At 58.7% G+C, this 24,555-nt stretch overlaps 2 protein-coding genes across 8 annotated transcripts; both read left to right on the forward strand.

Moving 5' to 3' along the window:
* Positions 1-393: 393 nt before the first annotated feature.
* ZBTB32 (zinc finger and BTB domain containing 32) lies at positions 394-2,663 on the forward strand (the record flags this gene model as incomplete). 3 transcript variants are annotated; one of them, XM_079906999.1, is made up of 5 exons in its annotated part: positions 394-1,391; positions 1,585-1,721; positions 1,838-1,906; positions 2,030-2,194; positions 2,380-2,663. In XM_079906999.1, the coding sequence occupies exons 1-5, from the start codon at positions 505-507 to the stop codon at positions 2,661-2,663; spliced, it is 1,542 nt and encodes a 513-aa protein (XP_079763125.1). In that variant the 5' UTR covers positions 394-504. The 3 variants fall into 3 exon arrangements, with proteins under 3 accessions (XP_079763125.1, XP_079763126.1, XP_079763127.1); XM_079907001.1 differs by having other exon boundaries at positions 475-1,391; positions 1,648-1,721; XM_079907000.1 differs by lacking the exon at positions 1,838-1,906 and having other exon boundaries at positions 1,648-1,721.
* Positions 2,664-3,729: 1,066 nt separating this feature from the next.
* KMT2B (lysine methyltransferase 2B) lies at positions 3,730-24,463 on the forward strand. 5 transcript variants are annotated; one of them, XM_079906499.1, is made up of 38 exons: positions 3,730-4,299; positions 5,498-5,570; positions 5,808-6,002; positions 6,147-7,816; positions 8,051-8,164; positions 8,259-8,409; positions 8,694-8,973; positions 9,135-9,190; positions 9,421-9,699; positions 10,000-10,094; positions 10,375-10,473; positions 10,615-10,728; positions 10,850-10,996; positions 11,096-11,191; positions 11,663-11,780; positions 12,277-12,390; positions 12,563-12,747; positions 12,822-12,911; positions 12,997-13,101; positions 13,235-13,308; positions 13,912-14,027; positions 14,123-14,214; positions 14,295-14,432; positions 15,168-15,326; positions 15,571-15,691; positions 15,769-15,847; positions 15,949-16,109; positions 17,189-17,416; positions 17,500-18,796; positions 18,883-18,972; positions 19,050-19,159; positions 22,110-22,247; positions 22,332-22,406; positions 22,511-22,688; positions 22,993-23,100; positions 23,218-23,301; positions 23,420-23,549; positions 23,640-24,461. In XM_079906499.1, the coding sequence occupies exons 1-38, from the start codon at positions 3,931-3,933 to the stop codon at positions 23,913-23,915; spliced, it is 8,004 nt and encodes a 2,667-aa protein (XP_079762625.1). In that variant the 5' UTR covers positions 3,730-3,930; the 3' UTR covers positions 23,916-24,461. The 5 variants fall into 5 exon arrangements, 4 of the variants coding, with proteins under 4 accessions (XP_079762625.1, XP_079762623.1, XP_079762624.1 ...); XM_079906497.1 differs by having other exon boundaries at positions 5,808-7,816; XM_079906498.1 differs by lacking the exon at positions 22,332-22,406 and having other exon boundaries at positions 5,808-7,816; positions 23,640-24,463.
* The last annotated feature ends 92 nt before the right edge of the window (positions 24,464-24,555 follow it).

Below are 24,555 nucleotides of genomic sequence, written 5' to 3' on the forward strand. Positions count from 1 at the left end.
TGCTCCATCCCTAACTTCCAGGGCTGACTGGGTTTTGTGGTGATCTTCTTGTCTGGAATGAGGAGAGCCTGACCTACTCCGAGGTCTTTCCCTGCAGAGGAGCTTGGAGAAGCAGAAGTATCAGTGTTTGCTATCCTTTAAGTCAGACATTGCCAACTGGCAGGACCCATCTATACTAGCCTTAAATCCACTACTTGAGATAGTTCTTAGCTGTCTGGTCCTTGCTCTTTAAGTCCTGAATTTGGTCTAATTTCCATTCTCCCACCACCCCACCTCCACCCCTGGCCCCTGCTATGATTCTAGATAAGCTCAGGTCCTCTCTCGGGTCAGGTTATCTGTTCCATTCAGGACAGAGAGCTCTGATTCAGAACCAGCAATTCACTCTTTCTCCCCTCACCTCCACAGGCTTGAGAATATGCTGTTCCTGCCTCCCCTTTTCACCATGGACCCCACAGTGTGGCCCTTCTCTCAGAACCTCTGAGATTGATACCCAGGCAAGGCACAATGCCCACGTCCCCAACAAGACTGCCTAGTCCCTATGGCTCTGATCGGCTGGTACGGCTAGCAGCCAGGCTCCGGCCAGCACTATGTGATACCCTGATCACAGTGGGGAGCCAGGAGTTCCCTGCCCACAGCCTGGTGCTGGCAGGTGTGAGCCAGCAACTGGGTCGCAGGGGTCGCTGGGCTCTGGTGAAAGGCATCAGCCCTTCCACCTTTGCCCAACTTCTGCACTTTGTTTATGGGGAGAGCCTAGAGCTGCAACCTGGGGAACTGGGGCCCCTTGAGGAGGCAGCCAGAGAGTTAGGGGTGCAGTCCCTGGAAGAGGCATGCATGAGGGCTCGAAGAGATACGGCCAGAGAAGAGCTGGGTCCAGGGCTGAAGGAACAACAGGAGGAGCCAGAGAAACCCACAAGGGATTCTATGAGAGGAGTGCGGGGCTTTGGAGAGAAGCAGAGACCACAGAAGTTTGTTAGAGCTGGTGGGAAAGAACAGGAGACGTTGCACAGGCACAGGCCACCAAGAGAGAGCCCTGAGATGGCAGAGGCAACTCTGGAGGAGCAAGGGGAGCAGATGAGACCAGAGGAGAAACTCAACCAATCCCCTGTTGGCCGCGGAGGAGTAGATGGGAAGCAAGAAGTGATCATGTGGGTGAGGGACAGTCCAGGGGGCTCTGAGGAAAGTCTGCGGGAGTTCCCTGGCCCCCTTCCCCCACCAGGTTCCCTCCAAACCGGCATCACCCCTAGGCCCTGGTGGGCTGATGCCCCTTGGTTGGGGGAGGGCCAGCCTGCCCTGTGGAGCATCCTGCTGTTGCCGCCCAGATATGGCACTCCCTTCTCCCATAGCACCCCCATGACTGCAGCCCAGCAGGAGGTCTGGCCTCGGGACCAGAGGTGAGTTGAAGGGCCTATGGAAGACCTCCGGCTGGGAGGGAGTGGCTTAGGAGAGGCAGCAGTGAAGGGTGGAAGGGCACCACATCTCTTATCTCTACTATACATTTCCTGAGCTGGGGAAAGGACAAGAAGCTCCCACCACAGGGAAACCCAAAGCCCAGCCCCTGAGGACTCATGACACCTCCCTCTCCAGAAAGGAATTGGCCAGGATCCCAGGTGTAGCCGAAGCTGTAACTCTTCCCCATCCCACTCCCAGGATCCCACTGTCCCTGAGCCTCCACAAAGGCCTCTGGAGCCAGAACCAGTTGGCCTCCTGCAGCCCCACCCCAGGTAAGCCCCTCATTGCCCTGCATGCACCCTGTAACATGTTCTCTCAGCTGGGGCTGAGGCTGGGGCTCCAGGAGTCCAGCCTGAGCAGAGCCCCTACTTCACTCTGCTCCCTTCAGGTTCCCTCCCCCAGGGCCCCACACAGCTCAGCCCTGGGGAGATGGAAGAGTCTGATCAGAGGCACACAGGTGAGTAGGGTGAGGGCACTTTTGCCTCAGCCCCACTGTAGCCCCTGATGTCTTGCCTGAGTGTTCCAGTGATCCGGCTCTGGGGTTCCCAGCCCTGCCCTCCTTTGCCTTTTGTCGCCACAGGTGAACTTGCAACCTGTGTGGGTCATGTGGGCACAGCAAGCCACCCATCTCACCAACACCCTCCCCCACCCCCTCCTGCTCGGTCTCGGCCCTATTCTTGTTCTGTCTGTGGAAAGAGGTTTTCACTCAAACATCAGATGGAGACGCACTACCGTGTCCACACAGGTATGGGCACCCTGCCCTGTGTGAATTGTCTACCTCCTTCCAAACTCCAGTGGGCCCGCTCCTAAGTCCCTCTCTGAGTGTCTGGCTCCCCCACAACGACCTTGCCCAATTGCCCCAATCTACCCCAGGCCAGCCTTCGCTCCTTTCCTCTTTCCTTCATGGGTCTTCCCCTCCACCTGCCCTAGGAGAGAAGCCCTTCTCCTGTAGCCTCTGTCCCCAGCGCTCCCGGGACTTCTCAGCCATGACCAAGCACCTGCGGACGCATGGGGCCGCACCCTACCGCTGCCCTCTGTGCCAGGCCGGCTGCCCCAGCCTGGCTTCCATGCAGACGCACATGCGCGGCCACTCGCCCAGCCAGCTCCCGCCGGGATGGACCATTCGCTCCACCTTCCTCTACTCCTCCTCCTCCTCCTCGAGGCCATCTCGGGCCTCGACCTCTCCTTGTAGGCCCCCTTCCTCAACCACCTGACAGGGTATCAGTAGCTTCTTTGGCTTCAGCCAAGCGTACCGAATGAAAGATGGGCCGGCGGGCCTGCTAGGCTTCTGACCTCGCACCGCGGCTACGGCCGCCTAGCAAACTCTGCTCCAAGAAGCGTCGCAGCAAGGGCGCCAAGAGCCCTCTCCCAGATGACCGCGGGCCACAGAAACCTGGGGCAGCGAGCCCGTGTGGGGTGAGGGCAGTGAAGTGTGCACGAGTGAAGGTTAACTGTGCGGGGACTGGCGGTTCATCACCAAAATAAAGAGTTTCCTGTGCCCTCCTCTCGGGACCAGAAAGCCGAGTCCGGACTTTAGCCTGCGGGCGGGGGACAGCCTTGCCCCTAGTCCTGTAGCGGCCCCTGGTGGTTCATCGCGGCGGCCACCTCCTCCGTCTCCCGGGGCTCCCTCTCCTCCCCCAGAGGCAGAGGGCCGCGAGGACTCGGCGTCCAGGCCGACTTAGCAGCAAGCCCTGTGTGGGGAGGCTGTCAGAACCCAAGTTACCCGTCCCTTCCACAGCAAGCAACTGCGCGCGGAGTCTGAGTCTGGGCCTCCAGCCGGGGTCTCGAGAGGAACGCGTGCTCCGCCCTGCTTTCGGCCACCCTCCTCCTTTCCTAGCACAAGAGCCGAAAGGCCGCAGCCTCTCCAGCATCCTCCCTCCAGGCTGTACGAAACGGCTGCCGGGTTTAGCTCCGAACTGAGACTAATCTTTTGCCGCCGCCCCTTACCCAGCCCACGCCTCCTGCAGTACCGAACTTCATTTTCCAGTGTCTCTGGTGTTCCCAGGGTCCGAGGCCCACCGCACTCTGGGAGTGGTAGTTCACACGGGCCGCTGGCCTCGACAAGAACAATGGGAGGAGTCTGGGTCAAGAACCACATCTCCCGGTGGCCCCGGAGATCGCTTTCTGGGTCGGGTCAGGACCCCATGGTCCCAGCTCTCGCGGCCCTAGCTCGCCAGGAAGGAGCGAGGCGCTCGAACTACATTTCCCAGAGGGCCCTGCGCCTCATCCTCTCCCGCCGCGACGCGGGAGTCTATGCTCTTCAGATGCGGTCTAAGGGTGACGGCCGGCAGGTCTCGGACTCCCGCTCCCGTGGTGCCCCGCGCGCGGCCGGCCCAGCCCCCGGCTCCCGGCGACCCCGCGGCGGCGCTGGTGGTTGTCGTGAGCCGCCGCCGCCCCGCCCCTCCTCTGCTCCCCTCCCCCCCGGCCCTGCTTACGGGCCGCCCCTCCCCCCGCCTCCCCGGCCCCTCTCACGGTGCCAAGATGGCGGCAGCGGCGGGCGGCGGCAGTTGCCCCGGGCCTGGCTCCGCGCGGGGCCGCTTCCCGGGCCGGCCGCGGGGCTCTGGCGGGGGCGGGGGCCGCGGCGGACGGGGCAGCGGGGCCGAAAGAGTGCGGGTAGCTCTGCGGCGCGGCGGCGGCGCGGCGGGGCCGGGCGGAGCCGAGCCCGGGGAGGACACGGCCCTGCTCCGTTTGCTGGGGCTCCGCCGGGGCCTGCGCCGGCTCCGCCGCCTGTGGGCCGGCCCGCGCATTCAGCGGGGTCGGGGCCGGGGCCGGGGCCGGGGCTGGGGCTGGGGCCCGAGCCGGGACTGCCTGCTGGAGGAGGAGAGCAGTGACGGGGAGTCCGACGATGAGGTGAGGCAGTCGGAGGCGTCCCCATCGCCGGGCGGGGCGGAGGTGGGGGGCTTCCAGGGGTCTGGGTGGCCCCGAGGAGTGGCGTGGGGAAGCGTGGTCCTCAAGGCCTCCTGAGGAGGGAAAGGGCCCTGGAAATAGGCATGGGAGGAGGTAGGCTGCACGGGAGCTGTCGGAGGAAGAGGCCTCTGAAAGTGGATAGAGAAGCCCGGGCTGCAGCTGGGCACTTGGGCCCGAGGCAGGTCCTGCTGAAGTGTCTTGGGCTGATCCTTCTTGGTAGTTGGCAAATCCAGGGCAGGAGAGGTTTGGGCTAGGAGGCTGTGGGGACTGCACGCCCAACCGGTGGTTGACAGCAGCAGCGTGGCTCGAGTGGACCCAGGCTAGGGCTCTCTGGGCTCTTACCTGCAGGCTGCCCCGCCCGGCCGCATAACCTCCGGCACATCCCTGATTTCACCAGCGCCCCAATTCTTTTTCTGACTTAAAGTGGAGAGAGGGTAAAATGGTGGAGGTCTTCCTCTTGGGGGCACAGGTTGAAGAGAAATGGAATGCAGGATGAGACTGGGCACTCTAGCAGGTCTGAGTTCAATTCAGGATTTATCACCAGTCTCTCAGAAAAGGCAGGAAAGTGTGCGTTTTATTACTTAGGACAGTTTGTAGCCACCTCAGGACTGAGGGCAGATTATAATATGATAAACCGCTTGAGACACACACACACACGCGCACACACACACACACACACACACACACACCTTGCTTGGACACACACACACACACACACACACACACACACCTTGCTTGGGTGCCCCAATTCCCATTTTCACTGAGGAAGAAACTACAGCCCGAGAGGGTATAAGCAGAGGTTCCACTTTTTTCTCAGTTGGAGAATGAGGAAATCTGAGGGTAGTGCCTACTGCCTGATCTGAGGCGACCCTCTTCTGTTCCCTTTGAACCAGTGAACCACTGATGGCTGTGCTGGTGTGGTCTGGAACGGGGTGCAGGTTCAAAATACCCTCTGCCTCCATCCCTAGGAGGAGACCGTCTTTTCTTTTCCCCTTGCTTTCCAGTCTTTTTAGTTCTTTTGTAAATAGGGATACGTTAAGGGGGAAGCTGGGGATATTCCTCGGAACCTGAGTCTCACATGAAACGAGGGCTTTGGCACTGACTGCTGTTTCTCCCCTCCACCCCTGGTCCCCTAAATCAGGAGTTTCAGGGTTTTCATTCAGATGAAGATGTGGCCCCCAGTTCCCTGCGCTCTGCGCTCCGATCCCAGCGAGGTGAGTGATGGGGAAACTCTACCTCTATAGCTTTACAAGAATGTTATTCTTGCTTTTCGTGTCAGCTCTTCCCTGTTCAACTAGAGTCTTCATCAGTTACCAAGTGTGTTCTGTGTTCAAAGCTCAAGCTAGGCTGGGCTGTCGGGGAAACAGACAAGACTTAGTCCCTGCCCTCCTGGAGTCCCTCAGTCTGCAGGGCTACCTTGACCCATCTCCCCACACCTATTCTCCTTTTAGGTCGAGCCCCCCGAGGTCGGGGCCGCAAGCATAAGACGACCCCCCTTCCGCCTCCTCGCCTAGCAGATGTGGCTCCTACCCCCCCAAAGACTCCTGCCCGGAAACGGGGTGAGGAGGGCACAGAACGGATGGTGCAGGCACTGACTGAACTTCTCCGGCGGGCCCAGGCACCCCCAGCCCCCCGGAGCCGGGCATGTGAGTCCTCCACCCCCCGTCGGTCTCGGGGGCGGCCCCCAGGACGGTCAGCAGGCCCCTGCAGGAAGAAGCAACAAGCAGTAGTGGTGGCAGAAGCAGCTGTGACAATCCCCAAACCTGAGCCCCCACCTCCTGTTGTTCCAGTAAAACACCGAACTGGCAGCTGGAAGTGCAAGGAGGGGCCCGGCCCAGGACCTGGGACCCCCAAGCGTGGAGGACAGTCTGGGCGAGGAGGCCGTGGAGGCAGGGGCCGAGGCCGAGGCGGGCTCCCCCTCGTGATCAAGTTTGTTTCAAAGGCCAAAAAAGTGAAGATGGGACAATTGTCCTTGGGACTTGAATCAGGTCAGGGTCAAGATCAACATGAAGAAAGCTGGCAGGATGCCACTCAAGGAAGAGTTGGGTCTGGACAGGGAGAGGGCCCCTGCTGGAGGAAGGAGCAGAAGCTGGAGGAGGACGGAGAGGAGGAGAAAGAAGCGAAAGACAAGGAGGAGGAGGAAGAGAAGGAAGAGCGAGCTGTAGCCGAGGAAGAGATGGTGCCGGCTGAGGAAAAGGAAGAGGCGAAGCTGCCGTCACCACCCCTGACTCCTCCAGCCCCTCCACCTCCTCCTTCCCTCCCACCCCGCTCAACATCTCCTCCATCCCCACTTTGCCCTCCACCACCCCCAGTGTCTCCTCCGCCCCCACCATCCCCTCCACCGCCTCCTGCCCCAGAGGAGCAGGCAGAATCCCCTCCTCCTGTGGTCCCAGCTACATGCTCCAGGAAAAGGGGCCGGCCTCCCCTGACTCCCAGCCAGCGGGCAGAGCGGGAAGCTGCTCGGGCAGGGCCAGAGGGCACCTCTCCTCCCACTCCAGTCCCCAGCACCACCACAGGAGGCCCTCTGGAAGACAGCCCCACTGTGGCCCCCAAAAGTACCACCTTTCTGAAGAACATCCGGCAGTTTATCATGCCCGTGGTGAGTGCCCGCTCTTCCCGTGTCATCAAGACGCCCCGGCGATTTATGGATGAAGACCCGCCCAAACCCTCAAAGGTGGAGGTCTCACCTATTCTACGGCCTCCTGTTGCCACCTCCCCACTCGCACCACAGGAACCAGCGCCAGCCCCGTCTCCACCGCGTGCCCCAACTCCTCCACCTACCCCAGCCCCACTCCCTGAGAAGAGACGGTCCATCCTAAGGGAACCCACATTTCGCTGGACCTCACTGACCCGGGAACTGCCCCCTCCTCCCCCTGCTCCTCCACCGGCCCCACCCCCGCTTCCTGCACCGTCCCGGAGGCCCCTGCTCCTTCGGGCCCCTCAGTTTACCCCAAGCGAAGCCCACCTGAAGATCTACGAATCGGTGCTTACTACTCCTCTTGGGGCCCCTGAAGCCCCTGAGCCAGAGCCGCCTCCCGCCGATGACTCTCCAGCTGAGCCTGAGCCGCGGGCAGTGGGCCGCACGAACCACCTCAGCTTGCCTCGATTTGCCCCTGTGGTCGCCACTCCTGTTAAGGCCGAGGTGCCGCCTCCTGGGGCTCCAGCTCCAAGCAGTGGGCAGCAGCCTCAGGCTCAGCTGCAGCAGCCCGTACAGGCCTTGCACACCCAGCTGCTGCCTCCAGCGCTACCACCACAGCAGTCACAACTACAGCCGCAGTTACAGCTGCAGCCGCCGCCACCGCAGCAGCCGCCACCACTGGAAAAGGCCCGGACTGCAGGCCTGGGTTCCTTACCGCTGTCTGGTGTGGAGGAGAAAATGTTCAGCCTCCTCAAGAGAGCCAAGGTGCAGCTAATCAAGATCGACCAGCAGCAGCAGCAGAAGGTGGCATCTTTGATGCCGGTGAGCGTGGTACTTGGGCCATGCCCCTGCACCCAGCCTCAATTCTCTGCAACCCCTGAACCTCGTTCCCTCCCTAGCCACCCTCCAGCATTGCAGGGAACCTTCAGAGCCAGTCCTTCCCCTGTCCCCCAGCTTCCTGTGTTCCTTCCCTGGCCCCATCCCTCCCCAGTGCTAGTCTCCTGGCCCCATTTTTTCTCGCTCTCTAGCCTCTGACCCTGTTTATTCCCCCACCAGTCAAGCCCTGGAGGGCAGATGGAGGAAGTCGTGGGGGCTGTCAAGCAGATCCCAGACAGAGGTTCTGTCAGGTCTGAAGATGAATCGATGGAAACTAAGAGAGAGAGACCGTCGGTATGGAGTGGGAAGAAGGCCCTCTGAAGAAGGCTGGTTGCGGGGCCACAAGGGGCAGTGCTCCACATATGTTCCTGCTTTCTCCTCCCCCCAGGGCCCCGAGTCCCCTGTGCAAGGCCCCCGCATCAAACATGTCTGCCGTCACGCTGCTGTGGCCCTTGGTCAGGCCCGGGCCATGGTACCCGAAGACGTCCCCCGCCTCAGTGCTCTCCCTCTCCGGGATCGGCAGGACCTCGCCACGGAGGGTAGGGGCGGGCATGTTGGGAAATTTGACAGCTGTGTCAAGTTTGGGGGCAAGTGAAGGCATCAGGAACCTGGGAGAATGGCAGCTGAGTCGGGTGCTTGGGGCCAGGTGGCAAGTGGGTTGGAGTGCTAGGTCTTAGAGCAGATTTGGGAGCACCTGTAATGGGAGCACTGTGGGAAAGTGGGGACCAGAAGGCCAGTTGTATGGAATCTAGGGGAGGTTAGGGAAATGAGGTAGAACTCCTGGTGGCTTTGTGGCTCCATCCCGGCCTCTCCACTGCACTAGATACGTCGTCAGCATCTGAGACTGAGAGTGTCCCATCTCGGTCCCGGCGGGGAAAGGTGGAGCCAACAGGGCCTGGGGGAGACTCAGAGCCTGCGGGGTCTGGAGGGACCCTGGCACATGCACCCCGGCGCTCACTGCCCTCCCATCATGGCAAGAAGATGCGGATGGCACGGTGTGGACACTGTCGGGGCTGCCTGCGTGTGCAGGACTGTGGGTCCTGTGTCAACTGCCTGGACAAGCCCAAGTTTGGGGGCCCCAACACCAAGAAGCAGTGCTGTGTGTGAGTAGCTGGGGTGCAGCCTCCATTCCCACCCGTGGTTGTCAGTTACCCAGGCCTCCTGCCCCAGCAGAGCAGTGGGATTGGCATCCTTGTGGAGAGCTTCCTCTCTTCCCCCAGACCACCAGTCCCCTACCCTGGTGACGTGCTGCTCCCCTCCCCAGATACCGGAAGTGTGACAAGATAGAGGCTCGCAAGATGGAACGGCTGGCCAAAAAAGGTAACGAGGTTTGAGGAGCATTTCTTTACACAATCTTACTGAGATTCGTGGTACGGAGGAAACCATGTCTTCTTTGCTCTCCTCCCCATACCTTTGCAGTCCACCACCTTTCTTTTCTTTTCCATCGTGTGCTTGTTCGCTTCTGCCCCACTTTTTTCTGGCTTTTCTCCATCCCAGTGTCCCATGTCCCTGGCTGAGCTCAGATCCTACTAAGTCCCCTGTTCCCACAGGCCGGACGATAGTGAAGACGCTGTTGCCCTGGGATTCCGATGAATCTCCTGAGGCCTCCCCTGGTCCTCCAGGCCCACGCCGGGGGGCGGGAGCTGGGGGGCCCCGGGAGGAGGTGGCGGCCCCCCCGGGGCCCGAGGAGCAGGACTCCCTCCTACTGCAGCGCAAGTCAGCCCGGCGCTGCGTCAAACAGCGACCCTCCTATGATATCTTCGAGGACTCGGATGACTCAGAGCCCGGGGGTCCCCCTGCTCCTCGGCGTCGGACCCCCCGAGAGAATGGTGCGAATTGTTTGTTGCTTCCTCTGTCAGTCAGTCCTGTGTCTTTTGTGTGGAAGCGTCAGGACTCCCAGACCCAGGGCTATGTCAGTCTCAGTGTAGAGAAGGGGGGTGGTTTTAGTGGACAGGGAGGACGGGTGCAGGAGGTTTTCAGTAGCCTGCTGAACAAGGCCCAAGTCATCCTAGTGGACCTTGTCTAGTTAAAGAAGGCCCTGGGGATCCAGGTAACAATTGGGGGTTGTAGAGGAGGGGGAATGGGGCAGAGAGGAGGGGGAAACCTCACCGCTCATGTGTCCTGCCTAGAGCTGCCAGTACCAGAACCAGAGGAGCAGAGTCGGCCCCGCAAACCCACCCTGCAGCCTGTGTTGCAGCTCAAGGCCCGAAGGCGCCTGGACAAGGTCAGCATAACCCCACACCAAGAACCCCGAGTCCTGTGGAAGGCATGGCTCCATCCCAAGGAGCTTCCTGGCAAGTCAGGGTAACAGGCTCACCTGAGTGCCGTGGTGGGTCCACGCCAGAGGACAGGTCCTGAGGGGGTGAAGCAGGCCTATCCTTCTGGAAGGCCAAGTAGGATCTGGGCAAAAGGCAGGGTTGGGAAGGCTGGAGGAGAGGGCGGTGAGGAGAAAAGTTGGTAAAGGGTGGGGCTGGCAGCACTCTGAGCACCACCATCTTCCCTAGGACGCTTTGGCCCCTGGCCCTTTTGTCTCTTTTCCCAATGGCTGGACTGGAAAACAAAAGTCCCCTGATGGCGTGCACCGGGTTCGTGTGGATTTTAAGGTACGGCATGGAGCAGGGGAGGGTGGTGGGGACTACGGTGGGAAGAAACTTGTTAATCATGAGTGAGAAACCAGGGCTTTAAGGTTGGGTCTGGCTTGTGTTCCTGGCTGCTCTCTGACCCCTTGTCTTCTCCTCCCTCAGGAGGATTGTGATCTGGAGAACGTGTGGCTGATGGGCGGCCTGAGCGTACTCACTTCCGTGCCAGGGGGACCACCGATGGTGTGCTTGCTGTGTGCCAGCAAAGGCCTGCATGAGGTTGGACCCCTGCCTTCTTTCACAACCCCCCAAGTCTGGTTTCTTGGGCCCTCTCCACAGGGTCACGTTCCCTGGCCTTCTGGCCTCACACTCTGCCTGTCGTTCCGTCTCCCCACCCCAGCTGGTGTTCTGCCAAGTCTGCTGTGACCCTTTCCACCCATTCTGCCTGGAGGAGGCCGAGCGGCCCCTGCCCCAACATCATGACGCTTGGTGCTGCCGCCGCTGCAAGTTCTGCCATGTCTGCGGGCGCAAAGGCCGGGGATCCAAGGTTCGGGCACGAGGGCCATGGCAGTGGAGGCATGAAAGAGAAGGGGTATCCCTGTGCCAGTAGGTTCTGCCATTGCTGTCTTTCTTCAACATCCAACAGCACCTCCTGGAGTGCGAGCGCTGCCGCCATGCTTACCACCCAGCCTGCCTGGGGCCCAGCTACCCAACCCGGGCCACACGCAAACGGCGCCACTGGGTGAGAGATGAGGCCCCCACCCCTTACTTTGGAGTTCTGATTAATGCCGCACACCACCCCCAGACATGCTCTAGGCGAGGGTTCTCAGGAGGCGGGGAAGGGTGGAGGTCCTTCTGAGAGTTTGATAAACATCACACGTCCTCTTCAAGAATTTCACGTAGACAAGATTTATGTCCAGAATTTGTATGTAATGGTTTTATGGGCTCATGCATTCCACGGCCCCCAGCTCACAGCCCCCTCCTGCTCTAGCCTAATCTCTTCCGTCTCACTCTACCGATCTCCCCACTTCATTTCTCTCCTGCCCTGCTTCTTTCCTTCTCCCTTCCTCCTCCTCTTCGCCTCTCCTGCACACTTTTTCTCCTCTTACCCATCCTTCCTCATCTGTCTCCTGCCTCCTCTTTGCCCATGCCCGCTTCGCACTGCTCCAGCCCGGTGTCTGGCTTTCCCCCTAATGTCGCCCTGCCCTCCCAGATCTGCTCAGCCTGCGTGCGCTGTAAGAGCTGTGGGGCGACTCCAGGCAAGAACTGGGACGTCGAGTGGTCGGGAGATTACAGCCTCTGCCCCAGGTGCACCCAGCTCTATGAGAAAGGTGGGGACCTGGCAGGGGACCGGGGCCCCGGGGGCCACCGGGGAGTGGGCCAGGTTCCTAGACAAGCAGTTGGAACAGATACTCTTCTCTAGTGGCTTTCTACTCTCTTCTAACTATGGAGCCTTTCCTTCCACTCAGAGTACTCTCCCACTGAGGGCAATGGGAGTGGAGGGCGTGGAGCCCACCCTTGTGGTGGTCCCTGAGATGCCTCCTGGAACCTCAAGTCTCCACTGAGCTCTTTGAAGACCTGGGCTTCCTCATTTACTCAGGCAGCATGTTTAGCAAAGCTCTTTACTTTGTGAGGCCTTGGGGCTGCAGAGTTAGAAAAACAGCCTTATCCTCAGCCAGCTTTTGGGGAATGGTAGGGACCCAAGTGGGGCATGATAGAGGCAGCTCCTGCAGCAGTCAAGGGATGGCTGGCCTCTGGACAGGGGCTCTGAGGGGCAGCCAGTGGCACCAGCCCCTCTGACTTGTCTCTTTTTCCCTCTCGCTCCAGGAAACTACTGCCCGATCTGCACACGCTGCTATGAAGACAACGACTACGAGAGCAAGATGATGCAGTGCGCCCAGTGTGACCACTGGGTGCACGCGAAGTGTGAGGGGCTCTCAGGTGAGTGGGTGGATTACCTGGGGGGTGGCCTCAGTCCTTTGGGGATCCCTGTTCTACCCTTCACCACAGGCCCTCAGGGGACAGGGCTGAATGTTCTTGGTGATCTGGGGGCTGCTGAAAGCCCTCACATCTCCCTAAACCATTTTTTCCTTTCCTGCCCTGGCTGTTCTAGATGAAGACTATGAGATCCTTTCGGGGCTGCCAGACTCGGTGCTGTACACCTGTGGGCCATGTGCTGGGGCCACGCACCCCCGCTGGCGAGAGGCCCTGAGTGGGGCCCTGCAGGGGGGCCTGCGCCAGGTGCTCCAGGGCCTGCTGAGCTCCAAGGTGGCAGGCCCACTGCTGCTGTGCACCCAGGTCTGGGGGCCCAGGTGGCAGGACGGGGTGGGCCTAGGCCCAGCACGAGCCCTGCTGACTTCCCCTCTTTGCAGTGTGGGCAGGATGGAAAGCAACTGCACCCAGGGCCCTGTGATCTGCACGCTGTGAGCCAGCGCTTTGAGGATGGCCACTACAAGTCCGTGGTGAGTGGGACACTGAGAGGAACAGGTGGGTGCCAGGAGGAGAGGATTGGGGTCGAGGCTCGAGTCCTGACAAACCCCCTTACAGCACAGCTTCATGGAGGATGTGGTGGGCATCCTGATGAGGCACTCGGAAGAAGGAGAGACGCCGGAGCGCCGGGCTGGAGGCCAGACGAAGGGGCTCCTACTGAAGGTGAGCTTTTTGGGGGATGCCTGGAGGGTAGCTAGTATGGTAGTGGGGAGGAGAGAGTGGGTCCTTTAGACCCTGCCCCGGCCAGCTCTCCTGAGGAAGCCAGTTCTTCTCATCCTGTTAACCTGCTCCCCAGCTGCTAGAGTCTGCGTTCGGCTGGTTCGACGCCCACGACCCCAAGTACTGGCGACGGAGTACCCGGCTGCCCAAGTGAGCGAGGCTGGGTAGCAGGAGGGGAACCAGGGAGTGAGGGCAAAGGCAAGGGCACCTAGGAATCCAGGGGCAAGCTGGACTGAGAATAGACGAGGAACAGGGTTAGGGTCTGGAGGGTGGTGGAACCAGCATGAGAGTTCCCAGTGGTTCTAGACGAGCAGAGACTCAGATTGTGTAGTTAACTCGTACTTCGGTTCTACTTTATGCAAGGCAGTGTTGGGGACAGCAGTGGGCGAGCCATGTTTGGGAGGTTGGGCAGGCACTGATGACCCAGACAGTCAGGGCACTGATGGGGAGACCCAGGGGCTGTGGGAGCCCAGAGGAGGCGCCTGCCTAGGAGCCTAGGGCCTGAGGCTTTCCGGAGAGATGACATCCAAGCTGAGAAGTGGAGGAAAAGTATTCCGGGCATGAGGGACAGTGTTTCGTGGGCCAAAGGTGGCATGAGAGGGCCTGGCTTGTTTGGGAGACTGAGAGAAATTCCACGTAGAGAGAGGACAGAGGGTGTCATGGCATGTTCAGGCTGATACTGTGGGTGGGCCCCAGTGCATCCCCCACCCCCTGTTAAGAGACGTGTCAGAGGCTGACCCTGCCTGTCCACAGCGGAGTCCTCCCCAATGCCGTGTTGCCCCCTTCCCTGGACCATGTCTACGCTCAGTGGAGGCAGCAGGAACCAGAGACCCCAGAATCAGGGCAGCCTCCAGGGGATCCCTCAACAGGTACTGGGAAATCGGGGCTGGAAGCCAGATCCCCTGGTTGGTGGGCCAGGCTCCAGGTCCTCATTCTTGGACCTTCCTTCCCACACCCCTTCCAGCTTTCCAAGGCAAGGATTCAGCTGCTTTCTCACACCTGGAGGACCCCCGTCAGTGTGCGCTGTGCCTCAAATATGGGGATGCAGACTCTAAGGTGAGGGCTACTGCATGAAGCCCAGGCTGTGGGGTCTGGTCTCTGGGTCCTCCCCTCCTGCCACCCTCCTCTGTCCCCAGGAGGCAGGGCGGCTTCTGTACATCGGGCAGAATGAGTGGACACACGTCAACTGTGCCATCTGGTCAGCCGAAGTGTTCGAAGAAAATGACGGCTCCCTCAAGAACGTGCACGCTGCTGTGGCTCGAGGGAGGCAGATGGTGAGGGCACGGGCCTGGAGAGGTGGGCAGTCCTCGGGGCTCTCCTCCACTCGGAGACAGCTCTTGTTTAGTCTCTGCCACAGCTTGTCCTTCCACTGCTGGTCCTAGTACCTTTCTTGGTTGTCCCAGCACTGTGGTGCTGCAGTGACAGCAGCTCTTTTCCTGTTTGTGCTCTCTGGCCATAATATGGGCCTGACGCCTGGGAGACTAAAAGTTAGTCTGTTGAATCTTGTTGATTAAACCTGTGCTGGGTGCTTTCCATACAGTGTGGCATTTAGCTCTTATTACATCCCTATGAGGTGAGATGTAGCCTGAGTTAGAATCCCCCTTACCAGTTTCGAACCTGAGTCAGGTACTGTAGAACGTCTTCAGCTCACCCTCAGAAAGATGATAGAGAGACGTACTACGGAGGGCAGATGTGAAGATTAAATGAAATAATACAGGTTCCATGCTAGAACAGCATGAGGAAGATGGTAAGGTAAATGCCACTCTCAGCCTTAGCTCTTGTTATTCTTCTTCCTATTGCAATTCTGTATCAAACAGTCTGAAACAGTTTTGATGTGTACCTGGCCCTGGATGCAGCTAGGGGAGAGGTAATGTTTGGTGAGTGCCTTTGCTTGGTGAGGTGCTGGGCTAGGCAGGGGCCCAAGCAGAGTCTCAAGGACAACGATGCTGAGTGTCAGACTCTGGCTCGGGTCACTGGCTTCCCCCTTTAGCAGCCCCTTCCCCCCACAGCGCTGTGAGCTCTGCCTGAAGCCTGGAGCCACGGTGGGCTGCTGCCTTTCCTCCTGCCTCAGCAACTTCCACTTCATGTGTGCCCGGGCCAGCTACTGCATCTTCCAGGATGACAAGAAAGTTTTCTGCCAGAAACACACAGACCTGCTGGATGGCAAGGTGGGCCCGCACCCTGGGGGAGACAGCTCCCCACTGCACTCTCTTCCTCTTCCACTCAGGGAGCTCCGTAGCCCCTCAGGCCTGGCCCCAGCTGCCTCTCAGTGTCTCTTCCTTGTTCCCTTACCCTCTGCCCCCAGTCCTTTAGTCAAGCCCCTGACTGACCAGTCTCTGCCTCCAGAGCCTTCCCTCACATCCCCCTCACCTGCCACCAATCCAGCAACCCCATTTGCCACCCCCCTCCCAGGAGATCGTGACCCCTGACGGTTTTGATGTTCTCCGCCGAGTCTATGTGGACTTTGAGGGTATCAACTTCAAGCGAAAGTTCTTGACGGGGCTTGAACCTGATGCCATCAATGTGCTCATTGGTAAGCAGCTTGCTCTCTACCCTGGTCTTCCTGACCCTGCCTGGGCCCACCCTCCTGATCTCTCCTCTGCACCATAGGCTCCATCCGAATCGACTCCTTGGGCACTCTCTCTGACCTCTCAGACTGCGAAGGACGGCTCTTCCCCATTGGCTACCAGTGAGCAGCCCAAGGGACATTGGTGGGGCTGGAGGTCTCCAGGACTGGATCTTGTTTCCTAAGTTGTCCTGACCCTCTTGTCCCACACGCCCACCCGTCAGGTGCTCCCGTCTGTACTGGAGCACAGTAGATGCTCGGCGGCGCTGCTGGTATCGGTGTCGAATTCTGGAGTATCGGCCATGGGGGCCGAGGGAAGAGCCGGTTCACCTGGAGGCGGCAGAGGAGAACCAGACCATTGTGCACAGCCCCGCCCCTTCCTCAGGTACAGCCTTGGAACTCCTTCATTTTCTTCCCTGAGTGCTGCCCTCCCCAAACAGTTACCCACCAACCCTATTCTCCTTGTGCCCTAAGGAAACCCCAGGATGCTTGCCATTGTGCCACTTGCTGTAATGGCGGTAGTTTGAGATGACTTAATGGCTGCGCAGAGTGTGCGGGGGCTGTGCTCAGCGTCTCCCAGGATGCTGAGGGGAGAGTGCCATGCTACCTGCTTGTGCACAAATGCAGGGAGCATTTATGGCCACCTGACTTGGGACTGCGTGCTCATGTGATGCTCCCCGCAGCCCTTTGAGAAAGGTGTAAGCTCCTCTGTACAGCTCAAAAGAGGGCAGTAGCTCTCCACAGTGACCTAGTGGTAGAGCCAGGATTCAAACCTAAATCTGCTCATTTCCCAAACTGGCACCTTCCCATCTGTGCTAGCACTGAGGGATGTAGCTGAGCGCTGGATGGCACAAAGCAAAGAACGGGCTTGGAGATAGGTAGAGGGAGAGGTCCTCGTGGGCCGAATGGGAGGAGGAGGAGATTTGGATTGCGCTTGTGGGTGAGGTGTTTGTTCTGGGTTGGAGCATGACACAGGGTAGAGAGGTGAGGAGGGTACAGCCATCCTGGCTGGAAACAAGGAAGTGTTGGGAGGAGGCAGAAGAGATCAGCTTGCACAGATTGGGTGGAGCCAGGTAATGGGGAGCCGCAAGCACCAGGACGGGGTGGATGCATTTGATGTGGCAGGGATGTGCAGAGCAGGTAGGACTGGCCGTGCTGGAGAGAGGGCAGTGCCCTGTGTGGGGCCTGAATCAGAGAGCAGTAGGCAGCCAGGAAGTGGGGAGATGGCAAAGGATGGGTGAGGAGGGGTCACAAAGGAACTCGGACCCAGGTGTGTATGGAGGTTTTGCAGAAGCCACAGAGGGGTTTGGGACCTGGGTGATGACTGGGAATCCATGCACCTTGTCCCCAGCTCAGGTGCCAGGCAGAGAAGGTGCGGTTGGTTCAGAAGAACAAAGGGTATGTGAGGGGAGGCTTTCACAAAGAGCCCCTGCCACCCATGATGCCATTCTTTTGCCTCTTCAGAGCCCCCAGATCATGTGGACCCCCCACCAGATACAGGTGCCCTTATCCCTAGAGCTCCTGAGCACCACTCACCCGTTGAGAACCAGGACCCCCCACTTCGGCCGGATCCAAGCAGCGCCCCACCTCCAGCCCCCCGCTCCTTCTCGGGGGCTCGAATCAAAGTGCCCAACTACTCACCATCCCGGAGGCCCTTGGGGGGTGTCTCCTTTGGACCCCTGCCCTCCCCTGGTGAGTACCTGGGAGTGTCTGGGAGAGGGGTGGGGCAGGGTGAGGCAGGAGCTCCTGGCTGACCCTGACCCTTCTCCCTACAGGAAGCCCATCTTCTCTGACCCACCACATCCCTACGGTGGGAGACCCGGACTTCCCAGCTCCCCCAAGACGCTCCCGTCGTCCCAGCCCCCTGGCTTCCAGGCTGCCACCATCACGGCGGGCCTCTCCCCCTCTCAGAACCTCTCCTCAGCTCAGGGTGCCCCCTCCTACCTCAGTCGTTAGAGCCCTCACACCTACCTCAGGGGAGCTGGCTCCCCCTGGCCGGGCCCCATCTCCTCCACCACCCCCTGAAGACCTGGGCCCAGACTTTGAGGACATGGAGGTGGTGTCAGGACTGAGTGCTGCTGACCTGGACTTTGCGGCCAGCCTGCTGGGGACTGAGCCCTTCCAGGAAGAGATTGTGGCTGCAGGGGTGGTGGGGAGCAGCCACGGGGGCCCAGGGGACAGCTCGGAGGAGGAGGCCAGCCCCACCCCCCGCTACGTCCACTTCCCTGTGACTGTGGTGTCTGGCCCTGCCCTGGCCCCTGGAGCCCTCCCTGGAGCCCCCCGCATTGAACAGCTGGACGGAGTGGATGATGGTACCGACAGTGAGGCCGAGGCAGTCCAGCAGCCTCGGGGCCAGGGGACTCCACCTTCAGGGCCAGGAGCAGGCCGGGCTGGGGTCATCGGGGCTGCAGGGGACAGGGCTCGACCTCCCGAGGACTTGCCGTCAGAAATTGTGGATTTCGTGTTGAAGAACTTAGGGGGGCCTGGGGAGGGGGGCGCTGGGCCTAGAGAGGAGCCACTCCCCCCAGCACCTCCCTTGGCCAATGGCAGCCAGCCCCCTCAGGGCCTGCCCCCTAGCCCAGCTGACCCCACCCGGACGTTTGCCTGGCTCCCTGGGGCCCCAGGGGTCCGGGTATTGAGCCTGGGCCCTGCCCCCGAGCCCCCCAAACCTGCCACATCCAAGATCATCCTGGTCAACAAGCTGGGGCAGGTGTTCGTAAAGATGGCAGGGGAGGGTGAACCTGTCTCACCCCCAGTGAAGCAACCACCTCTGCCCCCTCCCATCCCCCCCACGGCCCCTGCTTCCTGGACTCTGCCCCCAGGACCCCTGCTGGGTGTGTTGCCAGTAGTAGGGGTGGTCCGCCCTGCCCCTCCCCCACCCCCCCCTCCACTGACGCTGGTGTTGAGCAGTGGGCCCCCCAGCCCACCCCGCCAGGCCATCCGTGTCAAAAGGGTGTCCACCTTCTCTGGCCGTTCCCCACCAGCACCTCCCCCAAGCAAAACTCCCCGGCTGGAGGAAGATGGAGAGTCCTCGGAGGACCCCCAGCAGGGTCCAGGGCTTTGTGGCAGCGGGTGAGTGAGCGTGCCCAGGCTGCGGAGTGGGAGAAGGGTGGGCAGGAGAAGGCAGCTCAGCCTTCTCACCGTCCACTCCGCACCAGGTTTAGCCGAGTGAGGATGAAAACGCCCACTGTGCGTGGAGTTCTCGACCTGGATGAACCTGGGGAGCCCACCTGGGGGGAAAGCCCAAGGTGAGTGGCCAGCCTCCTTTCCCTGGAGGCTCTGGAACTTCTGCCGCTTCCTCCTTCTGACAGGTCTCTCCTCACAGGCCCCTCCAGGACCGGTCCCCTCTGCTGCCACTTCCAGAAGGTGGTCCTCCCCGGGCCCCCGATGGTCCCTCTGACCTGCTGCTTGAGTCCCAGTGGCACCACTACTCAGGTAGGGGCCAGCCTTTTCCTCTCACTGCGTCCTTCCTGGCGCTTGTCTCAGCTGAGTAACTCACAGATACAGAACTGGTCCACTTAAAAAAAACACACACAACGCACTGGGTGTTGCACATTGCACACCTACCTGGGTACGAGCCTGGGCTGGATATTAGAGTTACAGAGACACCCTTGGGAGCTTATGGCCTGTGTCAGAAACAGACACATGCCTGTTCAGTGTGCCCAAGAGCCCAAGGAAGGGCTTCAGGAGCTAGTGCACCAGGGTCAGAGGTTAGGTACCTAGTAAAGCCAGAGATGAAGTTCTGGGGATCATCCACAGAGGATGGAGCCCACCTAGAACCCAGAGGAAAGACAAGAACAGTGGGAAGGAGATCAGAGGAGGGTGGTGTCCCAGAGGCTTAGGGAAGGGAGTGGTCAGCAGTCCCAACTGCCACAGAGAACACCAGGCATGTAGGGTCTAGGGTTGGTGTACTGTCTGGGCAGATGGCACAGGGTAGGGAGGATGTTGTGTCAGAGTCCAGAACCGAAGACAGTGTTTTCCGAGGAAGCCAGAACAGCAGCCGGGCACCTTGCCAAAAAGCTCAGTTAAGAGTCTGGGGTGGGGGTTGGGGGTTGGGGGGAGCAGCTCAGAGGGGTTTGGTGTGAGGGCTGTGACAGCAAAAGCAAGGATGAGGGTGAAGGGGACTCGTGGATGGAAAAGGAGGTGGGAGGAGACATAGTGGTCAGGTTTGCATAAGAGACCCCTGAGGTGGAGGGAAGGACATGAGGAAGGTGTACAGGCATACCTCGTTTTATTGCCCTTTGCTTTGTCACGTTTTTTACAAATGGAAGGTTTTTGGAAACCCTGCATGGAGCAAGTCTATCAGCGTCATGTTTCCAGCAGTATTTGCTCACTTTGTGTCTCTGTGTCACACTTTGGTAATTTTCTTAATACTTCAAACCGTTTCATTATTTGTTACGGCGATCTGTGATCAGTGATCTTTGCTGTTACTCTCGCAAAAAGATTACAACTCCCTGAAGGCTCACGATGTTTAGCATTTTTTTAGCAGTAAAGTATTTTTTAATTAAGGTATGTACATTATTTTTTTAGACATAATGCTGTTGCACACTTACTAGACTATAGTATAGTATAAACATAACTTGTATATGCACTGGGAAACTAAAAGATTTGTGCGACTCACTTTATTGCAATATTCGCTCTGTTGCCGTGGTCTGGAATTGAACCTGCAGTATCTCCGAGTTTTGCCTGTACTTGCAGAGATACGAGACATCAGTATGCAGGATGGGGGCACGTGGAGCAGTTCTGGCTGATGGACTCAGTGAAGCTGGAAGGGCAGTGCTCTGTTGGTCATGGAGGGCAGTGGGAGAGGGAGTAGGCTACAGCCAAGTAAGCTGATAATTGAGCAGACTGAGGCTCGGAATTCCTTGTGGCCCCAAGTCCTGTCCTGATGTGTGGATTTTCTCATTATGTAGAGCTAAGCTGCTGAGTATGGAAATGGAATGAAGTAGACTGAGACTGTTTTGCTGAAAGGCTACTTACAGGGGTCGGAGATGGCATGAGGATATGGCAGTGACCATGACAGACAGGTCCCTGCCCATAGGGACCAGACCACATTTTGCTAGAGGAAACAGATGCATAATTAACAAGCGCATTCTAGCTTAGGATGAGCACCATGAGAAAGAAGAAAGTGAGAGTGTGCCCAGGCGAGGCCTCTGTGGTTGTGCTCAGGGAACAGAATGGAAGTGAGGATGGGGAAAGGTGGCAGAAGTCAGAGGTGGACCCTAGGGCATTGCGAGGCCCAAGGATGATGTGGGACACACAGCAAGAGTTAGGTTTAGAGTCTTGCTTAGGTCTGGAAGGGCATATAGGCAGGTTGGCCCAGAGCAGTTCTGTGGGGAGAAAGTGTGGCCATGTGACTCCTGCCCCTCCTAAAGTATGCTCCACTCAAACGTATGCCCCCCACCCCACTCAACCCAGGTACAATGGTCAGGCCTCAGTCCACATCCTGCTTGAGCCAGTAGCAGCATTTGGTGTGCTGATCCCTCCCTCCTTGAAGCATTTCCTTTCCTGGCTTCCAGCACCCCAGCCCTCTCCTCACCTCTGGCTGTGCCTCCTCACTGCCCCAGCCTGTCAGCTTTGGTGTGTCCCAGGCTCTGGCCTTGACTTCTCTAATCTCCACTCACTCCCGAGTGCTCTTGTCTAACTTCCTGACTCTAAACCCCATCTCTAATTCTGATAGCCCCCAAATCACTAGCCAGGCTCTTATATCCTGCTGCCTGTTCGCCATCTCCACAAGCAAGTTGAAAGGGGAGGTTTTCTAAGAGGAATCTCAGGCTCAACATGTTCCAAACTGAGTTCTTGACCTTGACCCCAAACTCGTTTCTCCCTCACCTTCACCATCTCACTCAGTGACCATTTTATCCTTCCAGGTGTTCAGGATCCACACCTCAAGAATTGTCCTTGACCCCCCCTTTTCTCTCACATCCACCTCACCTGTGTCAGCTAGTCCTATCTGTTCTAGCTTTAAAATTTTTAGCCCCTGAGAAATCCATCATAGTGTACGTATACTTGATTCTGTGAGTATGGGCCTTTATAATAATATATTGGTAACCTTTACAGCAACGTGGTACACATAAGAAAAATACATGTGCAAAATATAGTAGTTCTCCAGTATTTTAAATTTTGTGTGAGATGCAGAAAAATGAGGAATAGATTGGCATTTACGGTAGACTGAGTTTGCGTGAGCCGTAAGCATGTCCTGCAGTAAAGAGACTGTAGGCCCTTTAGAAAAAATAATGTCCATTCTATAGGGTTCACTGGGCAAATATTGCAGGAGGAAGGCCCTCAGACCCAGCAACTGTGCTTATACGCGGGCAGGAAGGAAGGGCAGAGGGGAACCAGGAGGGGTGATCCTCACCAACTCTGATCTGCTCCTTGGGACCAGGTGAGGCTTCAAGCTCTGAGGAAGAGCCTCCATCCCCAGAGGACAAAGAGAACCAGGCCCCTAAACGGGCTGGCCCACACCTGCGTTTCGAGATCAGCAGTGAGGATGGGTTCAGCGTGGAGGCCGAGAGCTTGGAGGGTGAGTTTGGGAGTAGCATTGACAGGGAGGGAAGGTGTCCCATAGAACACCATCCTGACAGCTCTGGCCCTGCCCTCTCCCCAGGGGCATGGAGAATTCTGATTGAGAAGGTGCAAGAGGCCCGAGGGCATGCCCGGCTCAGACATCTCTCCTTTAGTGGTAACTGAGGGGTTTCACAGGGATGCTGGGGGCCGGGATGACTCCCTGTTGGCAGGATGGGCCTCCGACGTGACTTACGTGTCCTCACTTTTGACTCTCCCCAGGAATGAGTGGGGCAAGGCTCCTGGGCATCCACCACGATGCTGTCATCTTCCTGGCAGAGCAACTGCCCGGAGCTCAGCGCTGCCAGCACTATAAATTCCGCTACCACCAGCAGGGAGAGGGCCAGGAGGAGCCACCCCTGAATCCCCATGGGGCAGCCCGCGCTGAGGTCTATCTCCGGTGAGAGGTCTGGGGTGTGATACCTGAGTCGGGGTAGCCCTGTAGGAGTTCTCAAGGGTGGGAATTAAGTCTTTACAGATTAGAAACTGAGGTCTGAGGAGAAGATACTAGGCCATTCCAGAAGTTATTCCTAGAGTTCACATCAGAAGAATGAACCTCATCTGTTCCCCGTTTGCTGTGTCTTCAGTAGTAGCAGTATTGCTCCTACCCTACCAGCAGCAGGCCCAGGCCAAAGAATATATGGGTAGCATCTTCTTGAAAGAATGGCTATGAACCTCCTTCCTTTCCTCCCTCCCACCTGCAGGAAGTGCACCTTTGACATGTTCAACTTCCTGGCCTCCCAGCACCGGGTGCTCCCTGAGGGAGCCACCTGTGACGAGGAAGAGGATGAGGTGCAGCTCAGGTCAACCAGGTATGGAGGGCAGGCCAGGGTACTGGGGATGGTCTGGAAAGGTCCAAAAGAGGGTGATCGGGGCAAGAGAGGTCATTCCTGGGTACCAACCTGTGTGACGCTGCCGTCCCCCACCAGACGCGCCACCAGTCTGGAGCTGCCTATGGCCATGCGCTTTCGCCACCTCAAGAAGACATCCAAAGAGGCTGTGGGTGTCTACAGGTCAGTGGGGTTGGGGGGAGGATGCCCCTTGGGTGGATGGACAGGTGCCCTAGTGTGGGACTACCTTGCTTCTGTCCCCCTGCCCCCTGACCTCCCCCTTGCCCATGCAACCCTGCAGATCTGCCATCCACGGGCGGGGCCTGTTCTGTAAACGCAACATCGATGCTGGCGAGATGGTCATTGAGTACTCTGGTATTGTCATTCGCTCTGTGCTGACTGACAAGCGGGAGAAGTTCTATGATGGGAAGGTAGGCTCTGCCAGGCCATGGGAATGAGACGGGTGAAACAGTGTGGTCCACGGGAACAGAGCCCCTGACTGCCCCACCCTATCCCCGTAGGGCATTGGGTGCTACATGTTCCGCATGGATGACTTTGATGTGGTGGATGCCACCATGCATGGCAATGCCGCCCGCTTCATCAACCACTCGTGTGAGCCCAATTGCTTCTCTCGAGTCATCCACGTGGAGGGCCAGAAGCACATCGTCATCTTTGCCCTGCGCCGCATCCTGCGTGGCGAGGAGCTCACCTATGACTACAAGTTTCCCATTGAGGATGCCAGCAACAAGCTGCCCTGCAACTGTGGCGCCAAGCGCTGCCGTCGGTTCCTTAACTGAAGCTGTGGCTGCCTGCCACGCCCCCCGCTGCCATCTTGCCCCTCGTCCCTCCCAGAGCATCTCACCCCACCCTCGTGTTCAGGGTGGATGTGGGCATGCAGGTGGCAAGGGCCCTGCCTCCACCCCTCCAGCCCACCCAGCAATCGCCCCCTTCTTTCCCTGGGGGCCCAGGATGTAGATATTGTACAAAAGTTTCTAAATCCCTTCTTTTCTATGCACTTTTTTATTTAAGAGGGTGGGATCCCAGGTGGGAACCCCCCACAATAAAGTCTGTCAATGTTTGGAATGGTGGTCTTCCATTTGTATGGTGCTGGGGGCAGGTAGGAGCTTCTGTTCCTCTGCGCCCCACACTCATCCTGAGCCAGGGGAGGCGAGAGGGCATCGTTCAGAATTAGAAGTAAACTGTGGGGGTCTGTTAAGGCTCAGAGCATAAATGTAACGCCTATTCCAAGTTAGAACTCAGATGGGTCCCTATAGATGAACCCTCCCAAGGGTAGCAGGGCCATTTCTCAGAGGGGACCCTGGTTGCCCAGAGGTAACCCACATCTGGTCTTGTGTGTGTGGTGGGATTGGCCCATTCCCTGAATGGGGAGGGGAGTGAGAGGATGTCTGCTGGGTTTTGGCCCAATTAAGACTATTT

This window comes from Stenella coeruleoalba (genome assembly GCF_951394435.1).
Source record: "Stenella coeruleoalba genome assembly, chromosome: 20".
Classification (NCBI taxonomy): Eukaryota; Metazoa; Chordata; class Mammalia; order Artiodactyla; family Delphinidae; genus Stenella; species Stenella coeruleoalba.

Excerpts from the sequence above, each read along its gene's own strand:
- KMT2B (XM_079906497.1), top strand. The coding sequence starts at position 3,931 with ATGGCGGCAGCGGCGGGCGGCGGCAGTTGCCCCGGGCCTGGCTCCGCG. Across the intron at positions 10,729-10,849 it reads CCAGCAAAGGCCTGCATGAG|CTGGTGTTCTGCCAAGTCTG; the intron begins GTTGGACCCCTG and ends TCCCCACCCCAG. Across the intron at positions 15,848-15,948 it reads CTCTTCCCCATTGGCTACCA|GTGCTCCCGTCTGTACTGGA; the intron begins GTGAGCAGCCCA and ends CCCACCCGTCAG.